The following is a 27,005-nucleotide window of genomic DNA, read 5'->3' as shown; positions in this document are numbered from 1 at the left end:
CACCAGCCATTGCAGTCACTTGGGGAGTCAATCTTTGGACAGAAAATATTTCCCTCCATCTCTCCTCCTCTCTGTATATATCTTACTTTCCAATAAAATAAATATATCTGTAAAAAAAAAAAAAAAAGCTATCGTTGTTTCATTTGTATGTGAAATCAAGAGATACAGCTGGGCCTGGTGTGGTAACCTAGAGCTAAAGTCCTTACCTTTTATGTGCCAGGATCCCAGATGGATGCTCGTTCTAATCCCAATGGCCCCACTCCCCATCCAGCTCCCTGCTCTTGGCCTGGGAAAGCAGTCGAGGACGGCCCAAAGCCTTGGGCATTGCACCCACGTGGGAGACCCGAAAGAGGCTCCAGGCTCCTGGCTTCAGATTGGCACAGCTCTAGCCATTGGGGAGTGAAGCATCGATGGAAGATCTTCCATTCTCTCCTCCTCTCTGTATGTCTGACTTTCCAATAAAAATAAAAATAAATATTTTTAAAAAGAGACACACCTGAGCTCAGCTGCGGGAAGGTGACTTCACTGGTGGCAGATTCAAACTCAGACTCGGAACACAACAGTTCACCACATAGCTGGAAAAATGCAAAAGCTCGCCGTCCTTCCTCTGACGGACTGAACACACCGACACAGCTTGTAATACATTCACACTCATTTGCACTCAAGATATGAACATTCAGCTTTGGCCTTCTCTCCTGCTATCTGCACATACATGCGAAAACACAGGCTTTGGAGACAGCCAAGAGGAGCAGAACTGCCTCGTTCTTCCCACTGCCCTCGGTATGTTCATGGACGACACCTCCTCTGGGCCTCAGGAGTCGAGAGGCCATGTGGATTGATACAGGGGTCAGCAGGTTCAATCCACAAGACATGTAAAATGACAAAATGAAGGTGCAAGGGGTAAAGGTGTTTCCTCAGATCTTTCCTGGCAGTTAAAGCGCTAAAGACTTGTAACATACTTAACCAAGGGCCACTGGCTTCACACACACAAAGGGGCAAAAGGTAAGCAAATGGGTATTTCTGAACCAAAGAAAGGATTACAATGGGAACTTCAGGGGAATCAGAATTTAAAAGAAAGTACTGGGCCCTAAAAAGCACCAAAGCTGTCTGGGGGAGCAAGGGTTTAGGAGTGGATAGGATCAGAGGACCTGGGTTCAATTCCCAGCTGATGGCAGCACAAATGACCGCATTCCTGGACCCCTGTGAGACAGACTAAATTCCCAACCCCAGCTGTTCATTCGGGAAATGAACGGGGCTGATGGCAGCTCACTGACACTCCCATGCAAACAGACTTTCTGAAGAGGTTGGATCTTAGACCACACACAGCTTTCACAGCCTATTTCCAAGGAACAGTTCCCGCTCCAGTTGGCAGTGCAGAGGCAGAGCAGCACTCTCCAACAGACCTCCGCAGGGGCATCGCCATTGCTCAGCACTCCAGGCGGTGCAGCCTTGGGGCTTCTGCAAGACAAACCCCAGCTGTGAGGGGCTTACAACAGGTTCCAGCAACTGAAGGACTGAAGGGAGATGTGTCACGCCTCTATGGGCTGCCTGGCAGGCATCAGGAAGCATTCCTCCTGGAGCCTCTGGGTTCTAGAAGTAATGTGCCAAGGGCAGCTGTGCCATCAGCACCTACACTCCCCCCAAATCAGGGAAAACCCCAGCCTTGCTAAGACGGGCAGAAAAGCTGCTCCTCCAGGGCTGCACAGAGCACAGTCACCTACTGAAGGGAACAGGCACCCAGTCCCAGCAACTCCCTGGCCACTGTGGTGAGCTGGGGGTGGGATCCAGCCAGCAGGTGGCACCTGCTGAGGCTGGGCTAGGAGGCAGCCAGACTTCTCAAACTGAAGGCTGCTCAAGTGGAAGGCCATCTGTTGAAAATTCTAACTTCTCTCTTACCCAAGGTTTTTTGTCTTAGCAGTACTTGATACTGTGCGGTAATTACTCTGAGTTGAGTACTCGCAGTCATTTCCTGAGCAACAGTTCAAGAGACGCTTGTAGGAGCGCGGGCTACTTACGTGCTGCAGGACATGAAGTCCAGAAGTGTTGGGTGTGGAGACACACCTCTGACTTACTGCAGTTCTTCCAACAGAATCTACACGCACTAACTCCTGAAGAAGCACTTGGCCAAGAGCAAACCAGGAAGGACCAGGACTCAGGGTGGGGGAAGACAAAGAAGGGGGACAAAGAAGGGAAAGGCACAGGGTGACTGACCTCGCTGGCTAAGACCCCACATCCCATCTCACAGTGCCTGGGCTTGACACGCAACTCTGGCTCCTGACTTCCTACCCCACAAGGCCGCAGCAATGGCTCCGGGAACAGGTGCCCGTCACCTACATGGGAGACCCAGATGGAGCCCGTGGCTTCAGGGGTTGGCTCTACTCAGCCCCTGCTCTTGTAAAATTTGGAGAAGAGACCCAGTGGATAGCAGCTCTGTTTAATAAACAAGCACAAATTGGGCCTGGCACAATGGCTCAACAGCAAAATCCTTGCTTTGCATGCGCAGGAATTCCACATGAGTGTTGATTTGTGTCCTGGCTGCTCCACTTGCCATCCAGCTCCCTGCTGGTTGCCTGGGAAAGCAGTCGAGGATGGCCCAAAGCCTTGGGACCCTGCACCCACACGGGAGACCCGGAACAAGTTTTGGACTGGCTCAGCTCTAGCTGCTGCAGCCATCTGTGGAGCAAACCAACAGATGGAAGACCTTTCTCTCTCCTTCTCTCTGTAAAATCTGCTTTTCCAATAAAAATTAAAAATCATAAACAAGAAGCCAGTGTGCCAAAGCAGGGAGTGCGCAACAGTGGTCATTTCTGAGCCATGGAATCTCTATCTGATATGAAAGTAGACTCAGCCAAGCAAACGGAACCGATGTGCATTTATTGAGTGCCTACAGGGTGTGCGTCTGGCCTTGCGCAAGGAACTGTCACCTACAGTACTCTGCCTAGTCCTCATACCAACCTGCGAGGTAGGTACCAGCCCCACTTTCCAGATGAGGCACATGAGGCTCGTGAAGACTAGGGGGTCCATCCATGAACACAGAATCAACAGTGGACAAGCTGGGACCGAGCACTTAAGTCTGGGCCCGATCCCTGCTCCCCACCTCACACTGCTTCAGGGAGGAGGAGGAGGAGGAGGATGGCCAAGCACTAGGCCCTCTGGCCTCCTCCTCCCCTCCTTCAGTGGCCCTGCGGTGCCAAGTGGAGCCTGTCCTTTCCCTGCCAACCATCCACTGAGAGGATGCCCTTGGCTGCAGATTTTAAATAGAAAAATAAATAGTGAGGGCGAGGCCCCCAGCAGCAAGGACTTGCCACGTCCACGTGGTGGAAAGGTCGCCACGCCACTGCTGCCTGATGTGGGAGGGAGCCACGTGGGGCACCTGTGGGGAGAACCGGGAGGCTGGCTGCTCAAGGCTGGAGTGGGTGCACACACAGCCCCCTTCTGGGTCACAGCCTCCAGAACACGGTGTCTGCAGCAGGCAACAGCCGTGGGCAGTCCATTCTTCCTCCATCTGCTCAGCCTAGCGGTGTCTGTGCTCCAAGAGGGACTCAAAATCGGGGGAACACACAAGTTTGTGCTTCACGTGTCCCAGGACAGTCATGTCCCCCGTCCTACTGTCTCCAAGGCCCACAGACACCAGCTCCTGCAAGGGACAAGAGGCAGGGATGAGAATCTCAGACATGGCCCCCTACCCACTGGTGTTAGCACCGGAGCCGGGGTGCTGCGCACTAAGCAACACTCCCCCTTGGCGAGCAGCCCTGCTTTCTCGCCGCTCCAGCCCTGCAGAGCCTGTCTGTCCCCCACCCACTGCCCCCCCCCCCCCCAGGGTGGTATGAGGTGCTCACCTGGAGGAAGGAGCAGGCGGTGCCCATTGTCACGTCCAGAGTCACCTTGCCCAGGAGCAGCTGCACCTTGCCCGACTTGCGGATGAGCAGCTTGCCCACCTGACCCTCCGTGAGGTCAGCCAGGGTACAAGCGTTCTCTGCCAGCCTGGCTTCCTGCGGAGAGAGGGAGGGGCATGGAGACTGGGCCATCTTCCACCAACAGTCCCCAGTCCATCTCCTGGAGGCAGGCACTGAGAGCAAAGGCCAGAGGGACGTTCTCTCAAGCGAGGGCCTTTTCCAAGGGGCCTTCTGCTACTGGTGAAGAGCCAAAACCCATGGCAGACAGACAGACAGAATACCAACAGGTAAAGCTGAGGGATGGACTCGGGAGTGCACGCTCCCATCAAAGTGGGTGTAAAAAAAGACTGCGGAAAACGGAAAGTTAATTTTGGTGCAGGACCATCTGAAAGCCAGGCAGTTTCTCATAATGTGCATTTCCATTCATTTTTTTTTTTCGAGACCACCCACACGCATGCATTTCAAGATTTTCTGCACCCAAATAAACTTTTATCTCTATGTTCTGTGAACTTTTCTAGGCACCTGCTTAGGTTTGGAACAATTCATCCTAAAAAGCTGGTACACCTACAGGAAACTGGGGCTGGAAGCATACAGTCCCAAGGCCCTCACTGAGGTTGAAAATACAAGCTTGTGCCACCTGGCGGCATGGGCAGTGGGGAGGGTGGCACACCTGCTCTGCCCCAACAGGGCAGCTCCCTTTCTGGCCCGGCACTCCTGGGTTTCACCTGAGTCCTGGCAAAGCCTTACCCGGTCCTTCTCCTGTTTGATGAGCACCATCTGCCCGTCCTCTCCCTGCACCTCTGTCTTGACGGGCTTGATGTCCTGGGTGGGCGGCTGGCCGGGGAGGGTGTCTGGCAGCTGCAGGAAGAGCAGCTCCTCCTCCTTGGTGAGGCTCAGCTCCCTCAGCAGCTCCGCCACAGACACGTCCTTGGGCAGGCCCGGGCTCTTGCGGGCTGCTCGCAGAGGGACCTTGGCCTTAGGCTCCTCCTCCTCATCTCGGGGCTCCTCTTTCACTGCGCGGGGCGACAAACACAGCAGAGACACCAAGTGGGCGTCTTCTGCGCTGCCTCCCCATGCCCAGCCCTGTGCCCCAGTCCATCCCGCGACTGCTCAGCAAGGAGCCAATTACGGAGAGGGGTGAGAGGGCACGTTTAAGACCTGTAGCAGAGGTGTGGCCACTTCCTGGTCCAGCCCACGGATTTGACAGCTGGACTGGAAGAGGACTTCACCAGGAGTGGCAGCCTCAGGACGGGCCGGAGGGATTTCTTGGGGACAGCCTGGAGAAGGTGATGACCCCACAATACCTTTCACAGCTGGCACATCCACCTCCATGTCCTCCTCCTTGGGGCCAGCCAGCCAGGGCTTCACATCTGGCTCTTCATTCTCCTCCTTAAAAAGCCAGCCCGAGTGTGCCAGTGGCAGCTGCACTGGCATGTTCCGAGTGTCATTGCGCAGGCCGGGGTCATCGATGAACTGCCAGAGCAGAGCGGGAGGGTCACAACAGAGACCTCAGTCTAACCAGAGAGCCCGCTGCTGCCCATCCGGATCCCCGGCCGCCAACGAGTTCCCCAGCAGCCCTCCCCCACCCTCCGAGTACCCACGTCATCCTTCTCCAGCATGCGCAGGATCTGCTTGGTCTCCTCGTCCGTCTCCCTCTTCTCCTTCTTGATGTTGATGATGTGAGAGGGGCCCAGGTCTGACATGTCCACTGTCTTATCCCAGTTCCCTGCAGGAAACCACCCCGTACGGTGGGAACACGTTAGGTGGAGGCTGACAGCCTGGGTGGAAACAAGGGCTGCAGAGCGGGTCCACTGCGCCGGCCTTCTCCTGGACAGCCTGACTGGGGCCCATTACTGGCCCCCGCACCCCCTGCCCCTGCCTCGTTACCTTTCTTCTTCATCATCTCAGCAGGCCCCTGCTCGAAGATGGAGTGGGACTGGATCACTTCCGGGCGGCCGCGGCCCCGGCCATGCCACTCCCGCTGTCGGTCTCTGTCTCTCTCGCGCTTCTCCTTCTTGACAGTCACTTCCTCCTTGGGCCTGGGAAAGACCAATGAATGCCGGGAAACCGCCCGCACTAGCTCCAACACACTCCTCCACTGATCGGGGAGCTTGAGCCCCACCACCCATGAGAACGCCATCCCAAGGTCAGCACCTTCCTTGCTTCCTGGATAAGGTCACTCTGCCTTACTTCATCTTCTTGACCAAAACAGATTTTTTTGGGCTGAGGGGCAACATTGACTAAAAGCAGAAAGGCCATAAGGGGCAGAACTTAAGGGAAAGTGTAATCCTGTCTGTCTGAACCAAAGGAAAGGCAGCTTATCTCTGCCAAGGGTCATCTGCACATTTATAACATCACTCAAGGGCCATACAAAATGACCAGCTTAAACACTAGCTTGACGTAGGTCGATTAAATTTCAGCTTTTGCCTGCAGTTGCCTTGATGCGGCACGGCCAAATGATTTTGTGTGTCTTAAATGGCCCATACACTGGGCATTCCCCCACCCCTAGTTTAAATTATTGTCTCTTAATTCTAGCTGGAAAAGAGAATCACTCCAGCATACTGCAATCAAAGCCAAGTGCAATTTCCAAGCACCAGGCACCTGCACTTTTTCACCTTACCGGGGTCAGCGTTGTGACAGGGTGGATTACCCTGCTGCCTGCAAGGCTCACAATTCCACATGGGAATGGGTTCGTGTCCCATCTGCTCCACTTCCCACCCAGCTCCCTGCTAATGTGCCTGGGAGAGCGGCAGAAGATGGCCCAAGTTCTTGGGCCCCTGCACTTACGTGGCAGACCAGGAAGAAGTTTCCGGCTCCTGCCTGGCCGAGCCATAGCCACTACAGGCATTTGAGAATGAACACAATGCCGAGCAAATGAAGGCATTCCCCGCAACCCATTCCTAGTAACTCTACCATTCAAACAAATCTTGAAAAAAAATTTTAACAGGGTCATCTGAGGGCCAAAGTTAACAACCACTAGCAAAAAGAACTAAATGGGCCAACAACACGGCTCAACTGACTAATCCTCCACCTGCTAGTTCCAGCACCCTATATAGTCACAGGTTGGTACCCAGCTGCTCCTCCTCCCACCCAGCTTGCTACTTGTGGCCTAGGAAAGCAACTGAAGACAGCTGAAAGCCTTGAGACCCTGCACCCATGTGGGAGACCCAGAAGAAGCTCCTGGCTCCTGGCTTCCAACTGGCTCAGTTCTAGCCACTGTGGCCACTTGCGGAGTGACCCAACAGATGGAAGACCCTTCTTTACATCTTTCCTCTCTGTAAATCTACCTTTCCAATAAAGATAAATAAATCTCAGAGAGACACACACACAGAGGAGCCATCACCTAGCCCCTTCCCGACAGCCGCCAAGCTCAGAGCCACAAAACGAGGCCCTCGGTTACTTACTCCTCCTTGATCTTCCGACCGATGATATTGGGAGTGAAAGTTTTCTGAAAGTAAAATGCAGCCGGGAATCACTGGTTTGCTACGTCTTGACCTCCTAAAATACAGGACAAACGCCCCGTCCTCACAGTGGGCATCTTCTAGGGCCCAAGACCACCCTGAGGCTCTTCCGCACACACCACAGCATTGTCAGACCTTTAGACAGACACCGCCACGGTGGCAGCAGTCACACACCGCAAACTGGGCTTCGGCTAGCACCTGCCCACCCTCTGAATGGAGACCCTCTAGGACTGTCTACACACATGCAAAGGCCTGCCATTTCCTGTCGTCGCTCACCCGCAATCTACTATACAGATAGCACAGGGGCAGTCGTGGCCGCCTGGCTCCAGCGGGGACCACAGCACACCCACACACTGTGACACCATTAGACCTGGCACCAAAGCTTGCCCTAGGTGAAGCGGAGTCTTTAAAAGCCGGCTGCTTCACACCCTGTCATCACTTCTGGTCACCCCCAACCCTGACAGAGCTCCAGTGCCCTGTCTAGGATGTGCCAGGCTGCAAAGCTGGAATTTTGGAATAATCTGGGAGCCGTGGCTCAACTGGCTTATCCTCCGCCTTGCACGGGCCTCCCATGTGGTACATAGCAGTTCCCCTCCAGCTCCTTGCAGACAGGGCCCTCACACAGGCACAAGAGCTGAACCCCAAGCCCCTCCACCACCACCACCACCAGGAACTTGGTGTGGGGCCCAGTCAAGCTTCTCAACAATTCAGGGTATGTGTGCGGAGGGGAGGCGGGGATACCTTCTTGACTCCCCCGAGAGTCAAGTCCCGGGAGCGGATGGAGGGCAGACGGCCCGGCGTGGGAGGGGGCGCTGGCCGCCGCCCGATTAGCCCCCGGGCCCCGGAGAGGAGGGGTCGGGGTCCTCCCGGAGCGCTGCGCTCGCCCGCGGCGTTTCCTTCCGACATGTCGCCTGGAAGACAAGGGGCGACAGAGTCACTCGACGGCAGCCACACGGAACCCCACCCACGTGGCCGGCCGCTCGCACTCCACCCCACATCCCGCCCCTGAGCTCGGCCCTCCGGGGGCGTCTCGGCTCCTCCCCTTCCCACGCTGGCGCCGCTCCCCGGCCTGGTGGCTCACACCGTCCTCGTCCCCCCGAGCCCCCGACCAGGTACGAGGCAGGGACACACCCCTACTGCGGCTCCACACCCGCGTGCCCAACGCGCTTCACCGCCGCCTCCACTCGCCGCCGACCCTCGCTCTCCGCGCCGGGCGGAAGTCTGCGTGGCAAGGCCCGTGCGACGCCATCTTGGCGTGGGGCGGAAGTGACGCTAGGGGGCGGGGCCAAGTCACAGTATTTATTAGGCGGTGTCTGCGTTTCCCCTCCGCCTTCTCTTCCCGGTTCTTCCCGGAGTCGGGAAAAGCTGGGTTGAGAGGGCGAAAAAGCTGGCTTGAGGGGGAGAAAACGGGGGAGACCGACCTGGGCTGTGGTTACGCTGTGGCGCTTGCGGGAGAGGGCTTCTTGGAGTCCGACTAAAGGGGTGCTGGGGTCACCGAGGTGAAGGCAGCGCCTGGGCGAATTCCAGGATCCAACGTGGGACTTCTCCACGACTCGGTAGCGCAGGGAGCCGTGGGGTCGCGTGACTCGGGATGGGGCGCGGGGACCGAGAGCCAGACCCGGATCCACAGTCAGGGCTTCCCGAGTCTGTGAGAACCTTCCCCGCGGGCTGTCTGCGGTGACCTTGGCGCAGTCACTGCCGCGGGGAGGGAGGGAGCAGGCAACACCCTGGCCCCGGCTCCCAGCCGCCCCCATGGAGTTCTGGGGCTGACGCCTTGTGGGTGCTGGGCGATGGGCGCCTCTGGAGCAGCTGAGCCTGGGCCCACCGCTGCCCGATCACCCACCCGTCCTGGGCTCCTCATGACCATATGAGCCCAGTGTGCGACCTTGGTCAAAACGTGGAAGGATTTGAAGGTTTAAGAAAGTTTTAATGTGACTCTGATGAACATTAGAAAATTGCCCTTTAAGGGGCGCTTGCCTTATCTGCAGCCCATATGGGCACAGGTTCAAGTCCTGGCTTCACTTCTTATCCAGCTGCCTGCTTGCACGCCTAGGAAAGCAGCTGAGGGTTGGCCAAGGGTCAAGGCACTCTTGTCCACCTGGGAGTTCCTGGCTCCTGGCTTGTTCACACAGAGAGTGAACCACGAGATGGAATATATGAAAACATCTTTTAACATTAAGGAATGTTAGAGGAAAAGAAACCATTTCCTTGTAATATATTCAGTCCCTTTCACAGAGCTCTTATGTTATACCATAATTTTGTCCACTCCTTCTCACCTGTCTGTTATGATACCAGATGGGTAATTCTTTTTTTTTTATTTATTTTTATTACAAAGTCAGATATACTGAGAGGAGGAGAGATAGAGAGGAAGTGGAGCTGCCGGGATTAGAACCAGCGGCCATATGGGATCAAGGCGAGGACCTTAGCCACTAGGCCACGCTGCCGAGCCCGATGGGTAATTCTTGTATGCCTGTTTTTTTATATATATGATTTGTTTTTATTTGAAAGTGAGAGTTACAAAGAGAGGAAAGATCTTCCGCTACTGGTTCAACTGAACTGATCCAAAGCTAGAAGCTAGCGGCCAGCAGCTTCCTCTGGGTCTCCCACGTGGGGATAGGCTCCCAAGGCTTTGGGCCACCTTCTGCTGCTTTCTCCGGCCATCGGCAGGGAGCTGGACATCCAGGACGTGAACCAGAGCCCATATGGGATGCCAGAACTTACAGGTGCAGAATGAGCCTGTTGAGCTACCACGTTGGCACGCACTGATTTTATTATTTATTTATTTATTTGGAAGTCAGAACACGTCTATCCACTGGTCCGTGCCCCAAGTGACTGACCACTAGGCCAGGCTGAAGCAGTGATCGTGGAACTTCCCCTGGGTCTCCCTAGCCACGGTCTCCCACTGGAGGCCCTGTGTTCTGCGCGTCACAGAGATCACGGGCAGGAAGCTGACCCTGGTGACGTTCGTGTGTGCCCGAGGCTCCTGCCAGGTGCCTTTCCTGTAATACCACTCTCCATCCGCTCTGCTCACTGCGAATCCGTTCTCCATTTCTATAATTTTGTTCTTCTCAGAAGTGTTACATAAATGGAGGCAGACAGTATGGGACTCTGTAGGATGGATGGCTGGGTGGTTTTTTAATTTTTTTTTCTTTCCATTCGGCAGCATTTCTTGGAAATGCTCCAACGCACTGTTCCTGTTCGTTCCTTTTTTTCTTTTTCCTTGCTGAGTATGCTTGGAGTGTGGCACCGTTCACCCTTGGGGAGCCATCGGGATTGCTTCCCGTTTTGGGGGTGTTAGGGGGTCAAGCTGCATTGAATACACGCACGCGGCTGGTGTGTAATGCCACATCCTGTCTCTAAGATAAGTGCCCGCGAGTGCAAGGGGTGGGTTGTAGGGTTAGCTGTCTGCAAAGGCTTAGGAGAAACTGCCACATTTCCACAGGGCCAGTCTGAACTCGCACATTACGGTTCTTCATATGCTAAATGGCTTTCAAACACGTCACCAAAAATACCCAGGCACTCAACTAGGGACGTGCGTTCTGACAAATGCATTCTGGGGTGATTTCATTTGCTGTACAGAGTGCATAGATGAACCAGCCACGGCGAGCTGTATTGTAGCCGCCAGGAGTGCAGGAAGAGGATGTTGAAGATAAGACAAGGGTGGCATCCAGGGAGGCAGCCAACACGAGCTGTGTGGGTGACTGCTGGCAGAGCGCAGCACGCTGTCCCGGTCATTTGCTCTTAGTAGGTAGACATGCACTCTCTGGGGCCAGCGTTGTGGTGTAGCACATGTAGTTGTCACCTGCAGGGTCGGCATCCCACATGAGTGCCAGTTCCGGCCCTGGTTGCCCCACTTCTGATCCTCCTCCCTGCTGATGGCACGAGGAAAGCAGGATAAGATGGCACAAGTGCTTGGGTCCCTGTCAGCCACTTGGGAGGCTGGGATGGAGTTCCAGCTCCTGGCTTCAGCCTGGCCCAGCCCTGGCCAATGCAGCTACTGAACCGGTAAATGGAAGATCTCTTTCTCCCTCTTCCTCTCTTTTTAACTCTGCCTTTCAAATTCAAAAAAAAAAAAAAAATTGAGTGCACTGCAACAATAAAAACATATAGAATCATAGGCATTATTATGAAGTGTTTGTAACAAGTGCTATACATGTTTATAAATGCTATACTTTTATTTTCTTTTAAAAAAAAAATACGCCGGAAGGGGGCCGGCGTAGTAGCCTGGTAGCTAAAGTCCTTGCCTTGCACCCACTGGGATCCCATATGGGCGCTGGTTCTAATCCTAGCGGCCCCATTTCCCATCCAGCTCCTTGCATGTGGCCCGGGAAAGCAGTTTAGGACAGCCCAAAGCCTGGGGACCCTGCACCCACGTGGGAGACCTGAAAGAAGCTCCTGGCTCCTGGTTTCAGATCAGCTCCAGCCGTTGTGGGCACTTGGGAAGTAAACCAGCAGATGGAAAATCTTTTGTCTCTTCTCTCTGTGAATGTGACTTTCTAATGAAAGTAAGTCTTTGAGAGAAAGAGAAAGGCAGAGTTACAGAGAAAGAGGGAGAGACAGAGAAGGAAGAGAGACCTTCCGTCTGCTGGTTCACTCCCCAAATGGCTGCAATGCCCAGGGCTGGACCAGGCCAAAGGCAGGAGACAGGAGCTTAATCTGGGTCTCCCAGGTGGGCAGCAGGAGCCCAGGTCCTTGAGCCATTCTTGCTGCTTTTCCCAGAAATAGGCAGGGAGCTGGATGAGAAGCCAAGTGACTTAGAGACACAAACCAGCACTCCAAAGTAGAATACCAGTGTCACAGGTGGTGACTTAACCCACTACCCCACAGTGCCAGGCCTAGGTTCCTGTGAGTTCTGAGGACCATTGGAAAGATGACATGAAGAGGAACTACTGCAGATTAGCAGCAGTACCGTCAGAAGCGTCTTTAGGAGTCCCTCTGTGTCTCGTTTCACTTGCAATTCTCTTGTTTTTCCCTAGCTTTTTCCCTTGGAATCATTTGTCCCTCTGATATTTCATTAATGTCTCTCCTATTGCATTTTAGCATTCTTTGATAGTTCCGCCTTGTCCACATCTTAAAATTTGTTGTTTTTTTAATGTTCGTTTATTGATTTTTACCTGAGAGACAGAGCAAGGGGAAAGGTTTGGCTTTTTCCAGCTGTTGTTTTACTCCCCAAATACTTTAGGCAGTCAGGGCTGGTCCAGGCTGAAGCCCAGGAGCCCAAAACTCCACACAACCCCCTCACGCAGGAGCCATCCCCCACTGCCTCCTAGGACACATCAATAGGAAACTGAAATGGGACAAGAGTAGCCAGGACTGGGACCAGGGGCTCAAATAAGGGATGTGAGTACCCCACGGGGCAGCTTCACCCGCTGTGCCACAATGCTCATTCTTATTTTTAAAATGCTAACCAAAAAAAAAAAAAAATGTTATTCTATTCCTTAGCTTAGAAGCATGTTGAGTTTTTACAGTCGTTTTCATATACTTTATTAAATTCAAAACTAAACAACTGGTAAGGGATGCCGATGTGAAATACCCATAACATAAAGCCAATATGCCCTGGGAAATCTGCACGGTTCTTCTGCACGTGCCACCGTAGGCCGCTGTTTTTATGGCCTGCCTGGGCACCTGCTTCCTCAGCCCAGAGCATCGCTGCACTTAGGGCAGCCGTGGGGAACGCGCTAGAACGTGCAGAAGCGAGCGGCAAGCTGCCTGTGCTTCTGGCAGGCAACCTGATGCTCAGATGTGTCGGCCTCCGTCCTGGCCCTGCCCTCGCACGGTGCAGAGTCCCTGCTTTGCACTCAGTCTCCTTCGGACTCAAATGCCGGTGTCCCTCCCTGTCATCAAGGAGGCTGAGAGTCCGCCTCTCACCAGTGTTTGACGAGCCCCATTCCTGGAGCTGCCTTGGTCCTTACCGAGTGCGCTCCTTACCACTGTAGCTTAAATGGAGCACTTGTTGTGGAAATTGCACACCAGGCCCCCCGGGGAGAGAGAATAGGTGATTGAATCCCAAAGTCCCCAGCCTTAACCATCTCCTTGTTTCCCCCCTACTGCCACCCATTTTTCTGGGATTGTTTTGAAACAAATCACAGATGTTATATAACTCACCCATGAATATTACAATATGTATCTCTAAAGATTAGAAACTCCCTGAGACAAAAAAATAGGAATGCAGTAAGAGTTGGCGTTGTGGCATAGTGGGTAAAGCTACTGCCTGCGGCACTGACATTCCATATGAGCACCAGTTCAAGTCCCAGCTGCTCCACTTCCGATGCAGCTCCCTGCTGATGCACCTGAGAAAAGCCTAAGATAGCTCAAGTGTTTACTGCCATCTATGGAATAAACCACTGGTTGGGTGCTCGAACTCTGTCTCTCTCTCTCCTCTCTGTAATTTTCAATGAAATAAAATGTCTTTCAAAATCAATATTACTGTTAGAAGAAACAACCCCAAAATATTACCAAACATCCAGTTCAGGTTCACATTTCTCCATAAGGGGTTTTTATAGCTTGTCTGAATCTGTATTCAAAGAAAGTCCATACACCTTAGCGTTTTATGAGAAATGTAATGAAGGAAAGGGGAGAGGTTTTGCTGTAAAGAGGCTCGCAGCAGCTTTGTTTAGAACAGACAACAATAGTCACAGAATAGGAGATCAGTTCCATAACCTAACAAAAAGAATATAGGATAGCAGTTGCAGATGATGGAGAGATAGTGTGATGAAAAGATGTTGATAACTGGGAGAAGGTTCTGAAGCAAGTTTACACTTTAGCTCTACTGTTAGTAATAAATGACATCTATTACGTGCATATTTCTGAATGGTCAAAAACAAAAATTTTTTTAAATTTTCATTTGAAATGGAGAGTTACAGAAAGAGAAGGACAGAGAGAGAGAGAGAGAGAGAGAGAGAGAGAGAGAGATTGATCTGCTGGTTCACTCTCCAAATGGCTTCGATGGCCAGAGGTAAGTTGATCTAAAGCCAGGAGCTGCTTTTGGGTTTTTCCATCTGAGTGCCCTGGCCCAAATACTTGAACCTGTTGCCTCCCAGGGTGCACATTAGTGGGAACAGAAGCCACGATGAAAGCCAAGCATTTGAACATGGGATACAGTGTCTTGCCCACGAAGCTCAATGCTCACCCTTCTGAAATTCTAAAGGGAGATGTTCCTATCCTGCAAGGATTTCATAGGACGTGTATAGTGAAAGCTCTTAACATGGGAACCCAGCAGCAGGGTGTCTTGGCAGTTTGCACTTGCGTAAGTTCATTCTTTCCCCCTCTCTCTTTCCCTCCCAAAGAGTCCTCACCAGCGAGAAGAGGCAGGTGCCCCAAGAGAGTTCACCTTGCCATGCTCGCACATACCTTCTCAAAGGGCCAGGGAGCCAGGAGCTCACGTGACCTACGCACCACATCCTGAGAAGGTAGGGGCAGATCTGGTGTCATGATGGGTTTCTGTCCTAGCAGGGGCTGCCAAGTCCCGGGACCCCTGCCATCCTCCCATGTCCAGATGCCAGACGCCAGGTGATAGGCAGTTACTTAGGCACCTCTCTCTGGAGTTTCAACATCTCAGCACGGGGCTGCGATGGGTGGGGTCGGCCAGGGAGTGTTTGATTCATCCTGTCGGGGGAGGGCACCTGCCAGCACAGGGTGTCCTGCGGTTCAGGATCTGCTCAGACTTGCACAGCTGCCCACACCCACGTGAACACTCTAACCTCTCCGTGGTCCTCGCCTCTCACTGACCACCCCCCCGCACCTGGACTGGCGACACACTGTTTGCCTGAAGCTGGCACTTCCTCTCTGAAACCTTGCCTATACTCTGCCACTTAATTGTTGCATGTGGAGTCTTCAAAAGTCCCCAGGAGGGTCCAGCACGGTGGCCTAGCAGCTAAAGTCCTCGCCGCCTTGAACGCACTAGGATCCCATATGGGCGCCGGTTCTAATCCCGGCAGCTCCACTTGCCATCCAGCTCCCTGCTTGTGGCCTGGGAAAGCAGTTGGGACCCTGCACCCGTGTGGGAGACCTGGAAGAGGCTCCTGGCTCCTGGCTCCTGGCTTTGGATCAGCACAGCACTGGCTGTTGTGCTCCCTTGGGGAGTGAATTGTCAGATGGAAGATCTTCCTCTCTGTCTCTCCTCCTCTCTGTATATCTCTGACTTTGCAATAAAAATAAATAAATCTTTAAAAAAAGTCCCCGGGAAAGCATGAACTGAAAACATGTTGATCTGGATGCCAGAGCACTTTGGAATCACATCGGGCTTTTCCCACTAGAAGTTTGGAAGACCTCTGGCACCATAACCATGTCGCCTACAAGTCTGCTTGTGCCAGCAGAAGGTGGTGGGTGGTCCTCTGCCACAGGCAGATGTGGTCAGCAGTGATGACAGGTGATGCTGGCTGGCTCGGAGAATGAGGCAAGCCCAGGGTGAAGTCCGTTACGTAATAAATGCATCCCATGACCGACAAGAAGCTCGTGTGGTCCCATTTGACATGTGAAGAAACCGAAGCTCCCTCCCGGGAGGCTGTGGCTTGCCCAAGGTCACGCGGCAGCCAGCAGGTGATGGAGCCAGAGCCCACACCCTTCCACCCCCAGCACAGACTCTGGAATGCTGTTGCTCCTAGTGGTGGAACAGCCTTAGGAATGTTTCCTCTGGATGCATGCATGGTGTGCTGGGTGAGGCCACCCAGGCTCCGCAGGCGCCTCCTTAACCCTTCCTTCATTCTCCCCAACACACCCAAGGGCCACTGGGCTGCAGGCCAGCTTCTCCCTGGCCTGCAGATCAGCATCTCTTGGTGGCGTTGGTAAGAAAAGGAGCCAGGGACCAATGAAAGTACCTCCAACACCGGGGAAAAATTAAGCTGTGCACAGGAGTTCCCCCCATCTCACAGGCCCCGTCTAGATTCCACCCCCCCTGCAAGGTCTCCCTGCCCTTTCGCCACACCTGCCCCCAACAGATTCCAGAGGGCCCCAGGCCGTTGGGCTAAGCTCCGCCCATCTCCCAGCATTCTAAAGTTTGGAAGCTTGGCGTTGAAGTCTGAAGGTTTCCAAGGGGCGGGGGTGTTAGAGGGACTCTGCGCGGGGGAGCACCGCTATGTCCTGGAAGCAGAGGGGTGAGGTGGCAGCAGCTGTCGAGGAGAGGTGGTCATTGCGAGGCTCCCCAGGGCCACTTTGCCCTTTCCCCTCCCACCCAGCCGCCGCCGCCAGCAAGGACCCAGCTTGCTGACTATCACCTGACGCTGTGCAGCCGCGGATCCCATTGGTGGAGCCAGATTCGGCTGGCTCTCCCGTTTTCTTCTCTCTCTCTCCCTCTTTCTCTCTCTCCCCTTCTAAGCCTCTCCACCTCGCTGCTTGGATTTCGCTCTTGCCTCTTCTGCCTGCGCGCCCCGACTCGCGGCTCGCTCGGCTGGGGATCATCGCTCTCCCCCCCACGGGAGGGGAGGCAGCGGTGGCGGCAGCAGGAGCTGCGGAGAGCCTGCCAGGAGCTGCCTGCCTGCGGGGCATGGAAGCTGCCTCTTGGGTAGCGCCAGAGAGGACGAGCGCACACCACTACGTGTGACCCGGGTATCCGTGCTGTCCTCCTTTCCCGCCACCCTGTGCCCTGGACAGTTCAGCCACAAGGAGGTCTTGTCTCTCTTCCGCCTGGCCACGTCCTCCTCTGCAGAGTCCCGTGGAGACAGGTGAGCATCCTGTGGTCTATACCGGAGAGGAACTGGGGTCCTTCATGCCCCTGCCCTGTGAGGAGAAGGGGTGCCCACCTGGGTGGCTGGGCCCAGCGACCTTGTCCCTTCCAGTTCCCCACTCCATGCCACCTCCAGGCACTTGGCAAAGAGCTTCCCAGCTGGCTCCAGCCTTCAGGGCCCCACAGTTAGTTCCCCGTGACCATTCTGCTGCAATCAGCTATGCCAACGGGGAGAGTGGGCTGGGGCAGCTCTTCCTCAGGCATTGCTCAGGGCACCAGTGTGGATGATGAATGTGCGTGGATTTTGACATATTGGGGAACATGGCTTTCTGACACACATCGAAGACTGTGTGTGTGGTGATTGGGGGGTCTATGAGTGCATGGGCATCGGGAGGCAGGAGGGTTGGTGGGGGCTGGGAGTGGACAGGCCACTTGGGGTGTGCATAGTTGAGTCTGTTGCCGAAAGAGACTCTCTGTGGCAAGGTACAACTCCTGGGCAGCATGGGGTGGGCAGTGAGGGGAGCCACGGCGTGGCCCGTGGCAGGTCTGTGGGACTATACCTGTTGGGCTGCCAGAGTGTGTGCAGAGGCAAGCCCCGTGTTCAAAGTGTCTGTGTGACTCTCTAAGCCCAAGGAAGGGAGACTCGAAAGCAAATACCAGGATGTGCAAGCTGGGGCGCTGGGGGGGGGGGGCGAGGAGAGGGTGGTTTGACGTGTGTGTGGATGTACATGTGTGCGCAGGCAGGCGTAGGGGGCTGCGTGCCTTCTTGCGGGGGCGGCGCGCATGCATGTTGCTGCTGCCCGTGGCTTTTCTCGTTTCCCCAAATATGGCTTAAGAGGAGGGAGTGCGTGCATGCGTGTGTGTGCCTGAGCCCGTGGACCCGAACACATGTGTGTCTGTGTGGAGGCGACAGCCTGGCGAGAGGGGAATGCCAGGGATGTGTGTGTTTGGGGGCGGGCATCTGTAGACAAGGTCGGATGGCAAGAGAGACCTGGATGTGTGGGAGTGAGGGGGGCGGAGAAGTGGGTGTGCTCAGTGTGTGTGCAGGTTGCGTGCGGGCGTGTACGTGCCTGCCGTGGGCTGGGTTCATAAGGGAATGTGGGTGTTGCTTTTGACCCAAGCTTCATAGCCTGGGCATGCAGCAACTGGGTTCATGCCCATCCTGGCTCTCCTAGAATCAGGAGTGTCACTTACCAGGCACAGGCTGCCTCACTTGTAAGGGGAGGGGGGCGGCACGGGGACACTCAGGTCTCTTGGGTGGGAGTGCAGAAGGTTCACGTGTGAGCGTGGGCATGCAGGGGGCATACGTGTGTTCTCTCGGGGGCGCTCCAGCCAGGCATGGAAACTTCCAACTGCTCCCCCACCCCTCCCTGCCAATTACAGGTAGGTCCGTCATCACAGGATTGTTCCCACATAGCCAGTTCTGTTGGAGCTTGGGATGGACCCCGTAGCCTCCCGATGCCTAGTTAACATCAGATTTCCCCACGCACAGAACCTACCCTCCCTCCCTGGCTTTCGGCTCTAGGTGGGAGGCTAAGAAGAAAACAGGACTTGAGTGACACCTAAGGCAGGTAAGGACGGTCATGGTGCCTTCCCCCTTTCCGTGACACCACCCTCCTCTCCACTTCAGGCAGCCCACAGGTTACTGTAGAGGTGCCAGGCTCAGGAGCAGGATTAATTGCTGGGAAAGTGTGGGTTGGATCTGCAAGAAGCTATAAATAAAAGTACCTGCTTTTGCAGGCACAAGGGGCTCACATTCCCAGTGCCTCGGCAAAGGACAGAGAAAGAGAAGGGAAGAGAGAGAGAAGAGGTGACCCCTCAGCCTGGCCGTGTCGGCCGGGACCTGGGCCAGAGGAAGGAACAGGGAAAGCGCCAGAGTACACGCCCTGGAGGAGCTGCCATCTGTCCGCCCTCTCCCTGCTGTCCCCCGGAGGCCTGGAATTCCAGGGAGCCAGGTCAGAGTCACAGCCAGGCTCCTCCTAACCGGAGCGCAAGCCTGAGCGGCTGTGGCACGGTGGTCCTTTCCTACCTGGAAAAGCACCAGATGTGCGGGTGGAAGTAAAGGAGTGGGAGGTGTGAGAAAATGCAATTCCTTGAAAGGAAAGGAGAACTCAACAGTGGAAATATGTGTCTGGGCATGCACATGCATGATGCGTGGGCCACACACACACACACACACACACACACGAGGGGTGCTCAACCCTAGCTTCATCATGGAGGGCTGGGACTCAAAAGCTCGCATCATCGGCTGGCTGTGTGGCCTCAGGCATGCTGGAGCATCTCCCTGCCTCAGTTCCCTCATCTGCGGAATGGGGTCATGGAAGTGCATCCTTAGGGCGAGGCTTGTCAGGGATGGAGTTTGGGAAATGATCCAGTGAGTGAGAGCTAATGATTTCCCGGAGGGAACAAGCAATCGCCAAAAAACACAGCTTTGAAGGGGGCTGGGGCCCATGCTTCCCCCCTCTCACCATGAACGTACCATGTGACCTTACCTAGCATTTGTTCTGCATGATTGTGACCCTGACTGAGTCACCCCCTGACTTCCCAGGAGACCCAGGGCAGGGGGAGACCCAGGGCAGGGGGAGACCCAGGGCAGGCCTTATCCCCAAGGGTCTTGGTACCCCCAGCCTCCTGGCTGCCACCACCTGTCTCCTGCCCCCCAGATTCTCCGCAGGTGCTTCCTGCTTCTCCCACGCCTCCCACCCGTGCTCTCCACCCCCACCCCTTTCTCTTTTCACGCCTGCTGGCTGAAGGCCCCCTCCCTCCTCGGCTCCATCTGCTGCAAATCTGTCCCTGCCCGGCGGGCGTTCACAGCACTGCCACCATCTCGGCCACCTGGCAGGTGTCATGTGCACTGCAGACCCCTCCATCCAAGGAGGACAGAGAGCCCCCTCCCCATCCCTCCAATCCCCACCCTCACCCTGGTCCCCGGCCTGGACACAGCATTCCACCCATCCTGGGTCCCTCCCGACTGCTGCTCTGTTTCCCCCCGTGTGCTGATTCCCATCAGGTTCATGAAATAGGTGCATGGCAGGAGTGGGGAGTGGTGCCCCCCAAGGTTGCCCGGGGATGGAGGGAACAGGAGGGGGTGTGAATTCTTCCCCATGCGGATCCTTGCAGGGGCCACACCACAGGGGAGCATGGAGCTACTGTCCACCCCCCACAGCATCGAGATCAATAACATCACCTGTGACTCATTCCGCATCTCCTGGGCCATGGGTGACAGTGACCTGGAGCGGGTCACCCACTACTTCATCGATCTCAACAAGAAGGAGAATAAGAACTCCAACAAGTTCAAGCACCGGGTGAGCAGAGGGCGTCCTGGGGACCCCTCCCCTGCTTCCTACCCTCGGGAAGGATCTGGGGATCAAAGGCCCAGCTGCACCTGCACTGTGCCATCTTGGGTTTGGCCAGCTCTGAGCCCCAGGTTGGTGGGTGACCGGGAAACCATAACACCCAGGGGACCCAGTGAGGAATGATTGCGTGGCGTTTGGCACAGGGCCAAAATGAGTGCGTGCTGTGACAGAGTCGGGGCCCGGACCAGGGGGGTGATGTCGGTTGCAGGCTCTGACAAAGCAGCAGCCTGCTGCTGAGCCCCATGGCTTTGAGCAGGGCACCCCATTTACCTCCCAGGCCTGCCTCCCTTTCTCGCTGTCCCTTGGCCACTCCTGGCTGACAGTTTGCCTGGTTTAGAAAATGAAGGTGAGAGGGATAATTTTCTGCAGTATCCTCCCTGCTTCCTCCCAGGCTGAAGCCGGGGTACCTGGTGGGTGAGAGGAAGCCCTCCCTGCCCCTTCCCCTGCTATCCACAGCTGGTGGGTGGGGAGGAGGCAGAGGGTGAGACAGACGAGGCTGGTCCTCAGGCCTTACAGCCCCAGTGGCCATGTGGGTTACAAGCCGGCTCTCCTCATCTGGGTGTCTTTTGGCAGGCCAGTTGCCACGGTGACACAAATGTGCGATGCCACCCCCTGAACCGTCCCCTCCCACTCCTCCCCCCGCCCCCCAGGAGTAAGGCAGATTTTTCCCTTCCTCCCTGCCTTCTCAGCATTTGCGGTTGCCGTGGAGACGGTGCTGCCTGTGCGCTGAGCTCTGGAAGCCTCCTCAGAAACCAAGATGTGTTCATGCCCTCTTCTCTGTGGGCCTCCTCCCCGGGGCCTGGTCCTTGCGTCCCAGGAGAACGAGGGCCAGAGAATGTCCAGCTGTGCCATCACCACTTGCTGTTTGCAGGAATGTGGCATCCCAAAGTGGGGAGTCGGGGGTACCCAGGTGGGCACTACTGAATCCCTGAAACCCAGGCCCTCCCCTTCAGGGAGAACAGGAGAGGACCTGTGGGGACCAGTGTGATGGGGCCTGGTCTCCCACCATTTGACTCCGGGTTCTCCATTTGTAACCCACTCCTCAGGATGTGCCCACCAAGCTGGTGGCCAAAGCAGTGCCGCTGCCCATGACGGTGAGGGGCCACTGGTTCCTGAGCCCACGCACAGAGTACAGCGTGGCGGTGCAGACAGCCGTGAAGCAGAGTGATGGCGAGTACCTGGTGTCAGGCTGGAGCGAGACCGTGGAGTTCTGCACAGGAGGTGAGGCCGCCCCCACCTCCCTCCACTGCTACCTCTGCAGCCCCGATCCCCACTTTCCCCAAGACAAGGGCAGGGCTTGCTCTGAATCCCGCTCAGTCCTGGGGATGCCTGCAGGCCACTGGAGGCACCAGCCGGAGGCCCCAGTGGGGAGACACACCTGCCAAGGCTGCCATTCCTTCAGTGCCAAGGCTGAAACAGGCACCACAGGTGTACTGGCAACTCCCTTCCCATGAAGGGCACCGCATTGAATTGGAACAAGTACTACCCACTTAGAAAACTCCAGTCTCTGGGCCCTCTGGAAGTGTGTGGCTCAGGGCTGCTGACTATACCCATGTGGCTGTGGGTAGAGCCAACATCTGGGACTTCTCCATCTTGTCACAGATGCTCCCACGGCAAGCCTCCGTTCCCATCCCACCCCCACCCCGCAGCTCCTGGCATGCACCACTTCACTTAGTCTCTACGAACCGGGTCGCCCCACACAAGAGTGCGTGCGTTCATCCTCCCTGTGCCTGGCTTGTTGTGTTTGGCATGGTGGCCTCCAGGTCCCTCATATGGGCAGACCCCACCCTGTTGATCCGACCTGCATCTGTGGCTTCATGCTGAGTTGATCCTATTTGTCTGGGAAGGCATCCCTATTCATTGCTCCTGGTTCCACCCCCTCAACACCACCACTGTGCTCTCTGCACACTCCTGTGGGAACATAGCCTGGGCTTCCTCATGCTGGGGTGGGTCACTGAGGACCCCCCAGGATAAGACCCCGCCTCCACCCTGGCATTGAACTCACTCCTCCCACATGCTGGGAGGCACTGTGGATCTCTGTGAGTCACAAGGAAGGACTGAGCAGGGAACAGGCCTGGCCCCGAGTTGCCAAGGCTGCAGCAGCTGGTCCTCTCCGCCAAGGCTCAGCCGAGTCTCCTTGGGCTGCCCGTGTTGTTCTCCCAGGGCCACTTCTGTTCAGTTCCCTGCCAAGTCCCACTCTCTGCAGGAAACCCCCTCAAGGCAAGAGTTTCCTGGCTTACTCCCTAAAGTGTCCCACCCAGTGGGTGTCCCAGGCTCCTGCAGAGACATAGAGTCCCAATACCCTTGACCCACACCTTGGTCTATCCACACCATGTGAGAGGCCTGGGGGCTCCGGTCTGCCCAGCCTCCTCCTTCAGAACTCCCACCTGTCATCACAGCTGGCTCACACGTTGGCAGCCTGCTTCCCCACCTGCTAGACATAAAGGACTGTCCCTCTCCTGTCCTTCAATCATCTGCTGGTTCTTTTTCCACACGAGGGTGGCCTGGGGTGAGAGGCAGGGTCCTCCCCGATACAGAGAGCCCCAAGTCTTTGGCAATGAGGGTGCAGAGGTGACACTAACAGCAACGTGCAGCTCTGCACGCTCCCGGCTAAGTCTGAGACTCCTCTCATCTGCAGGAGGATGAGAAGGTGGCTGGCAGGCGCTCGGAGGGCGGGTGCAGGTGAGCAGGGGCTGATGTAGTCAGAGCTGAGGGGGCTGCAGGCCCTCAGAGGGCAGCCCTTAGCTGCCCCTGAATCCACCCGGGCTCTTGCAGACTATGCCAAGGAGCACCTGGCCCAGCTCCAGGAGAAGGCGGAGCAGATCGCTGGCCGCATGCTGCGCTTCGCTGTCTTCTACCGCAACCACCACAAGGAATACTTCCAGCACGCCAGGTACGTTCCTCCTCCACAAACCCCTGCCCCGACTGTCTGACACCACCCCACACCCTCATCTAGCCAGGCTGCCTCTGAGCTGGGACTGGGCTCAGGGACAAGGCTGGGCGAGTGGGACTCCATGAGGCTGCACCACATGGAGCATCTGTCTTCCAGGTTAGGTCCTGTGGCCAAAGGAGACAGAGTAAGAGGAGTATGGGATAAACGATGCTGGGAGTCTGCAAACTGGGTGCTGGCCAGGGAGACTGGAGGTTATAGGCAGGCATCACAGGTGATCAGCAGGCTGTGGAGGCAAGGGAGAGGACTTCAAGGTGAGCTGGTGCTCCCGCACCTTTTGTCCAAGCACAGTAGCCAGTCTCATTTGCATGTGTGCACTTGGGGGGAAAAGAGGAAAGGTTTGGCAGTCCCCACATAAGTGTAAGCTGACGATCCAAGATCAAACCCGTGCCCTTGGGTGGGGCACTGGAGGCCTGCAAGGATGGTGTTATCCAGTGGAGCCAGGGAGAAGCAAGGGCGAGGCAAGACCAGGTTGTCCACCCTCCCTGACATGCCTGCGGACCTTGCTCCAAGTCTGGTTCCATAGGATGCCAGAGCCAGGGCAAGCTGCCACAGCACTCAACCCACCCCAGGGCAGAGAGGGCTTCAGCGCTTGCATTAAAAGGGGAGGTAGGGCCCAGGTGATAACCATAGTGATACCATGGATAAAGACGCAGCGCCCCCTGCAGGAATCCTCAGAGTCCGGTCACAAAGACAGTCTGGGAGCTGCAGCATAATTAGTGCACCTCGTTGTAGAGCTAACTCAGGGTCCTGTGCATAGTAAGCTAGCAAATATTTGTACAAGGCAAATTCCTGGTGTTCCCGGGAGGGAGGAGGGGAAGAACAGAGCCCTATGCTGGACTTGAAGGAGGAGAAGGTGAGGGGAGGGCAGGTCAGGCAGAAGCAAGAATCCCAGGGCTGGAGGCTGTTCCTAGAAGGTGCCTGCCAGGGGCTTTGTCAGTCACCAGCGGCTGGTGGGACTTTCAACTGGGTGGGTGTGGGGGCCGACAGATCTCTGCACAGGAGTGGGCTAGGTGAGCCTGTCCCAGGTCCCTCCCAAACTTGCATTCTGGAACTGTCTTATTTGTGACCAGTGGAGGCAGCCTGCTGGTGGGCGAGAAGAGCAGCTGGCTGGCTGCCTCCCTCCTCCTCCTGGCTGCACTCAGCACACAGCCAGCCCGCAGCCTGCCTAAGTGGAGTCCTTTTGGCCACGCAGGACCCACTGCGGGAACATGTTGCAGCCCTACCTGAAGGACAACAGCGGTAGCCATGGCTCTCCGACCAGCGGCATGCTCCACGGCGTCTTCTTCAGCTGCAACACCGAATTCAACACCGGGCAGCCTCCGCAGGACTCCCCCTACGGCCGCTGGCGCTTCCAGATCCCCGCCCAGCGCCTCTTTAACCCCAGCACAAACCTCTACTTCGCGGACTTTTACTGCATGTACACGGCCTACCACTATGCCATCCTTGTGCTGGCGCCCAAGGGCTCCCTGGGCGACCGCTTCTGCCGTGACCGCCTGCCCCTCCTGGACATTGCCTGCAACAAGTTCCTGACCTGCAGCGTGGAGGATGGGGAGCTGGTCTTCCGCCATGCCCAGGACCTCATCCTGGAGATCATCTACACGGAGCCTGTCGACCTGTCTCTGGGCACCCTGGGCGAGATCAGCGGGCACCAGCTCATGAGCCTGTCCACAGCCGATGCCAAGAAAGACCCCAGCTGCAAGACGTGCAACATCAGCGTGGGCCGCTAGGGGTGCCCCGCCGCCACCACCGCCCACTCCGGGTTCGGCTGGGGGCGCTGGGGAGAGAAGGCTGGCAGGCAGCAGGCAGATGGCTAGCAGACTTTCAGAGAATTGGCTTTCTCTCCTCTGCCCCCCTCCTCCCCGCCAGCCCATTCCCTCCATTCCACCCCATCTGCCCCTCTACCACCTCCTGGCATCCCACGCAACAGGTGGTGGTCAGCAGGGCCCACCCCTCAGGCTCAGTGGACTTTGGGAGGCTTCTTAGCCTCGGCAGGCAGGGTTTCCGGAACATTCCCCCTTCCTCTGGGTACCCCATCCTGCACTTCCCAAACCTGGGAAGCATCTCTGGGCCAAAAGCCACGCACGCACGCACGCACGCACACACGCACCTGGCACGTGAAGCTGGACTGCTCCCCGGGAGATGCAGAGAGCTGTGGGACGTGCCCTTCTTCAGCCCCTCCCCACTCAGGTCCACCCCAGAATGACCCCTCCCACTGAGCTGGGCTGCCCCTTCCTTCCATATAAATAGTCTTGTGCCCCCTTGACTTGCTGCATGGGAGAGCTGCCCCGCCCTCCTACCCCTGCCCACATGAACGCTCCTCCTGCGCTTTAGAAAGAAACCCTCCCTCCCTCGGCTCTGGGGGTTCCGAGCTGTTGGGACTTCCACCCCCTCCCCCACTTTTTTTTCTGCATACTTCACCGTACCCCAAGTGTGCCTCTCCCGGCTCAGGGAGCGCCAGCGGCTGCTGCTACAGTTGCAGCTACTGGGGTCAAGGAGGGGGAGGAGACCCCTGAGACCCAGAAGGAACCCTGCCTCTTCCTCAGCTAGGAAGGGGCCACCTCATACCCTGATGGGGGCCCCACCGTGGAGAGGGAGGACTTGTGTGGGGGGGTGTCACCTCAGCCAGCCATGCACTCTGCTCGCTCACTCTGCCACAGCACCCTGTGTTCCTGTGTGTGTGTGTGTGTGTGTATGTGTGTGAGTGTGTGAGTCCTGGGCTGTGGATGCTGCTCGGCCACCCTCCCTCCCTCCCCACCATCACTTGCCCCGCCACCCTGCTGCCTGGGAGAATCCTTGTGAAGTTCCTGCTGCCTACTGTGGTGCAAGTCACCACGACAGTGGACATGTCCGAGACTGATGGAGGAAAAAGCAGCCCCCTCCCCCATCCCCAGTGGCTTTCTGGGGGTGAGCTGGCGGAAGGGGCCAGCAAGGCTGTGCTCTCAGAGGGCAGGGTGACACGACCCACCTTCCCTCTGGCCAGGGAGTGGTGTGGTCAGCTGTCTCCATGGGAGGTCTGGGTGGAGAAGGAGAGAACCGTGGTCCCCTGAGGCCCTCTCCCCGCCCCGCCCCTGCTGTGCCCCCTGTGGCCGGAGGGCCCACCCGCCTCTGCTGTGCTTGCCATGTGCACCAATAAAACCACCTTGGCCCGAGGGACCTGGCTGCCTCTGTCTGCTTGGGTTGCAAAGGCTGGGCGGCAGCTGCTGGCTCTCGCCAGTTCTTGATTGGAGCTCCAGGCACTAAGCCAGCTGAAGTCCCCAGGTCAGTGTCTGGTGAGGCGGAGGTGTTGAGGAGCACACACAGCCCTGGGTCTCAGGTCAGAGGCAAGCACTGCGGTCCTGGGGGCACTACCAGGGTGACCTCCTCACTCCTAAAGACCCCCCCACACACACACACACACTCCCTAATATCCTCCTCCCATTCTTTGACAGGACTTGCAACACAAGACTTTTGCAGGAAGGATCAACAAACGCTAAAAATACAGCACTAGCTTGCGCTGGGCTCCAGGAAGCTGGGGCAGGGGCGCAGGGCAGCTGTGTCCCCCCCTTGGCGTGGGGACGGCCCCCAGATCAGCTCACCTGGAATCATCTCCAATGATGTACCCAGACCCTGCTATACATGCACTCACACCTTCAGCTTAGAAGGGGATTTTGAAGGTCATCAAAGTTTCCACAGGGGGAA

At 56.2% G+C, this 27,005-nt stretch overlaps 2 protein-coding genes across 3 annotated transcripts; one reads left to right on the top strand and one right to left on the bottom strand.

The window, feature by feature from the left end:
• Window positions 1–3,173: 3,173 nt before the first annotated feature.
• On the bottom strand, window positions 3,174–8,629 carry POLR3D (RNA polymerase III subunit D). The gene is made up of 9 exons (XM_004591372.3): window positions 8,489–8,629; window positions 8,099–8,268; window positions 7,301–7,344; window positions 5,784–5,935; window positions 5,498–5,622; window positions 5,201–5,369; window positions 4,644–4,909; window positions 3,840–3,992; window positions 3,174–3,637 (listed from the first exon to the last, which is right to left on the bottom strand). Exons 2-9 carry the CDS (start codon window positions 8,261–8,263, stop codon window positions 3,515–3,517), a joined length of 1,197 nt encoding a protein of 398 aa, XP_004591429.2. The 5' UTR covers window positions 8,264–8,268; window positions 8,489–8,629; the 3' UTR covers window positions 3,174–3,514.
• Window positions 8,630–18,493: 9,864 nt separating this feature from the next.
• PHYHIP (phytanoyl-CoA 2-hydroxylase interacting protein) lies at window positions 18,494–25,726 on the top strand. Of its 2 annotated transcripts, XM_058657570.1 has the most exons (5): window positions 18,494–18,589; window positions 20,139–20,323; window positions 21,421–21,595; window positions 23,150–23,267; window positions 24,520–25,726. In XM_058657570.1, the coding sequence occupies exons 2-5, from the start codon at window positions 20,159–20,161 to the stop codon at window positions 25,052–25,054; spliced, it is 993 nt and encodes a 330-aa protein (XP_058513553.1). In that variant the 5' UTR covers window positions 18,494–18,589; window positions 20,139–20,158; the 3' UTR covers window positions 25,055–25,726. The 2 variants fall into 2 exon arrangements, with proteins under 2 accessions (XP_058513553.1, XP_004591430.2); XM_004591373.3 differs by lacking the exon at window positions 18,494–18,589 and having other exon boundaries at window positions 19,799–20,323.
• The last annotated feature ends 1,279 nt before the right edge of the window (window positions 25,727–27,005 follow it).

The sequence above is a fragment of the Ochotona princeps genome, chromosome 32 (genome assembly GCF_030435755.1).
Source record: "Ochotona princeps isolate mOchPri1 chromosome 32, mOchPri1.hap1, whole genome shotgun sequence".
Taxonomy (NCBI): domain Eukaryota; kingdom Metazoa; phylum Chordata; class Mammalia; order Lagomorpha; family Ochotonidae; genus Ochotona; species Ochotona princeps.
The sequence above is the reverse complement of the archived record's forward strand: the minus strand, read 5'-3'. Positions and strand labels throughout refer to the sequence as shown.

Coding starts and splice junctions, on each gene's coding strand:
- POLR3D (XM_004591372.3), bottom strand. CDS start 8,263: ATGTCGGAAGGAAACGCCGCGGGCGAGCGCAGCGCTCCGGGAGGACCC. Junction 7,345..8,098: donor CTCTCGGGGGAGTCAAGAAG/GTATCCCCGCCT, acceptor TTTTACTTTCAG/AAAACTTTCACTCCCAATAT. Junction 5,370..5,497: donor GCATGCTGGAGAAGGATGAC/GTGGGTACTCGG, acceptor CTGCTCTGGCAG/TTCATCGATGACCCCGGCCT.
- PHYHIP (XM_004591373.3), top strand. CDS start 20,123: ATGCGGATCCTTGCAGGGGCCACACCACAGGGGAGCATGGAGCTACTG. Junction 21,596..23,149: donor CGTGGAGTTCTGCACAGGAG/GTGAGGCCGCCC, acceptor GGGCTCTTGCAG/ACTATGCCAAGGAGCACCTG. Junction 23,268..24,519: donor GAATACTTCCAGCACGCCAG/GTACGTTCCTCC, acceptor TTGGCCACGCAG/GACCCACTGCGGGAACATGT.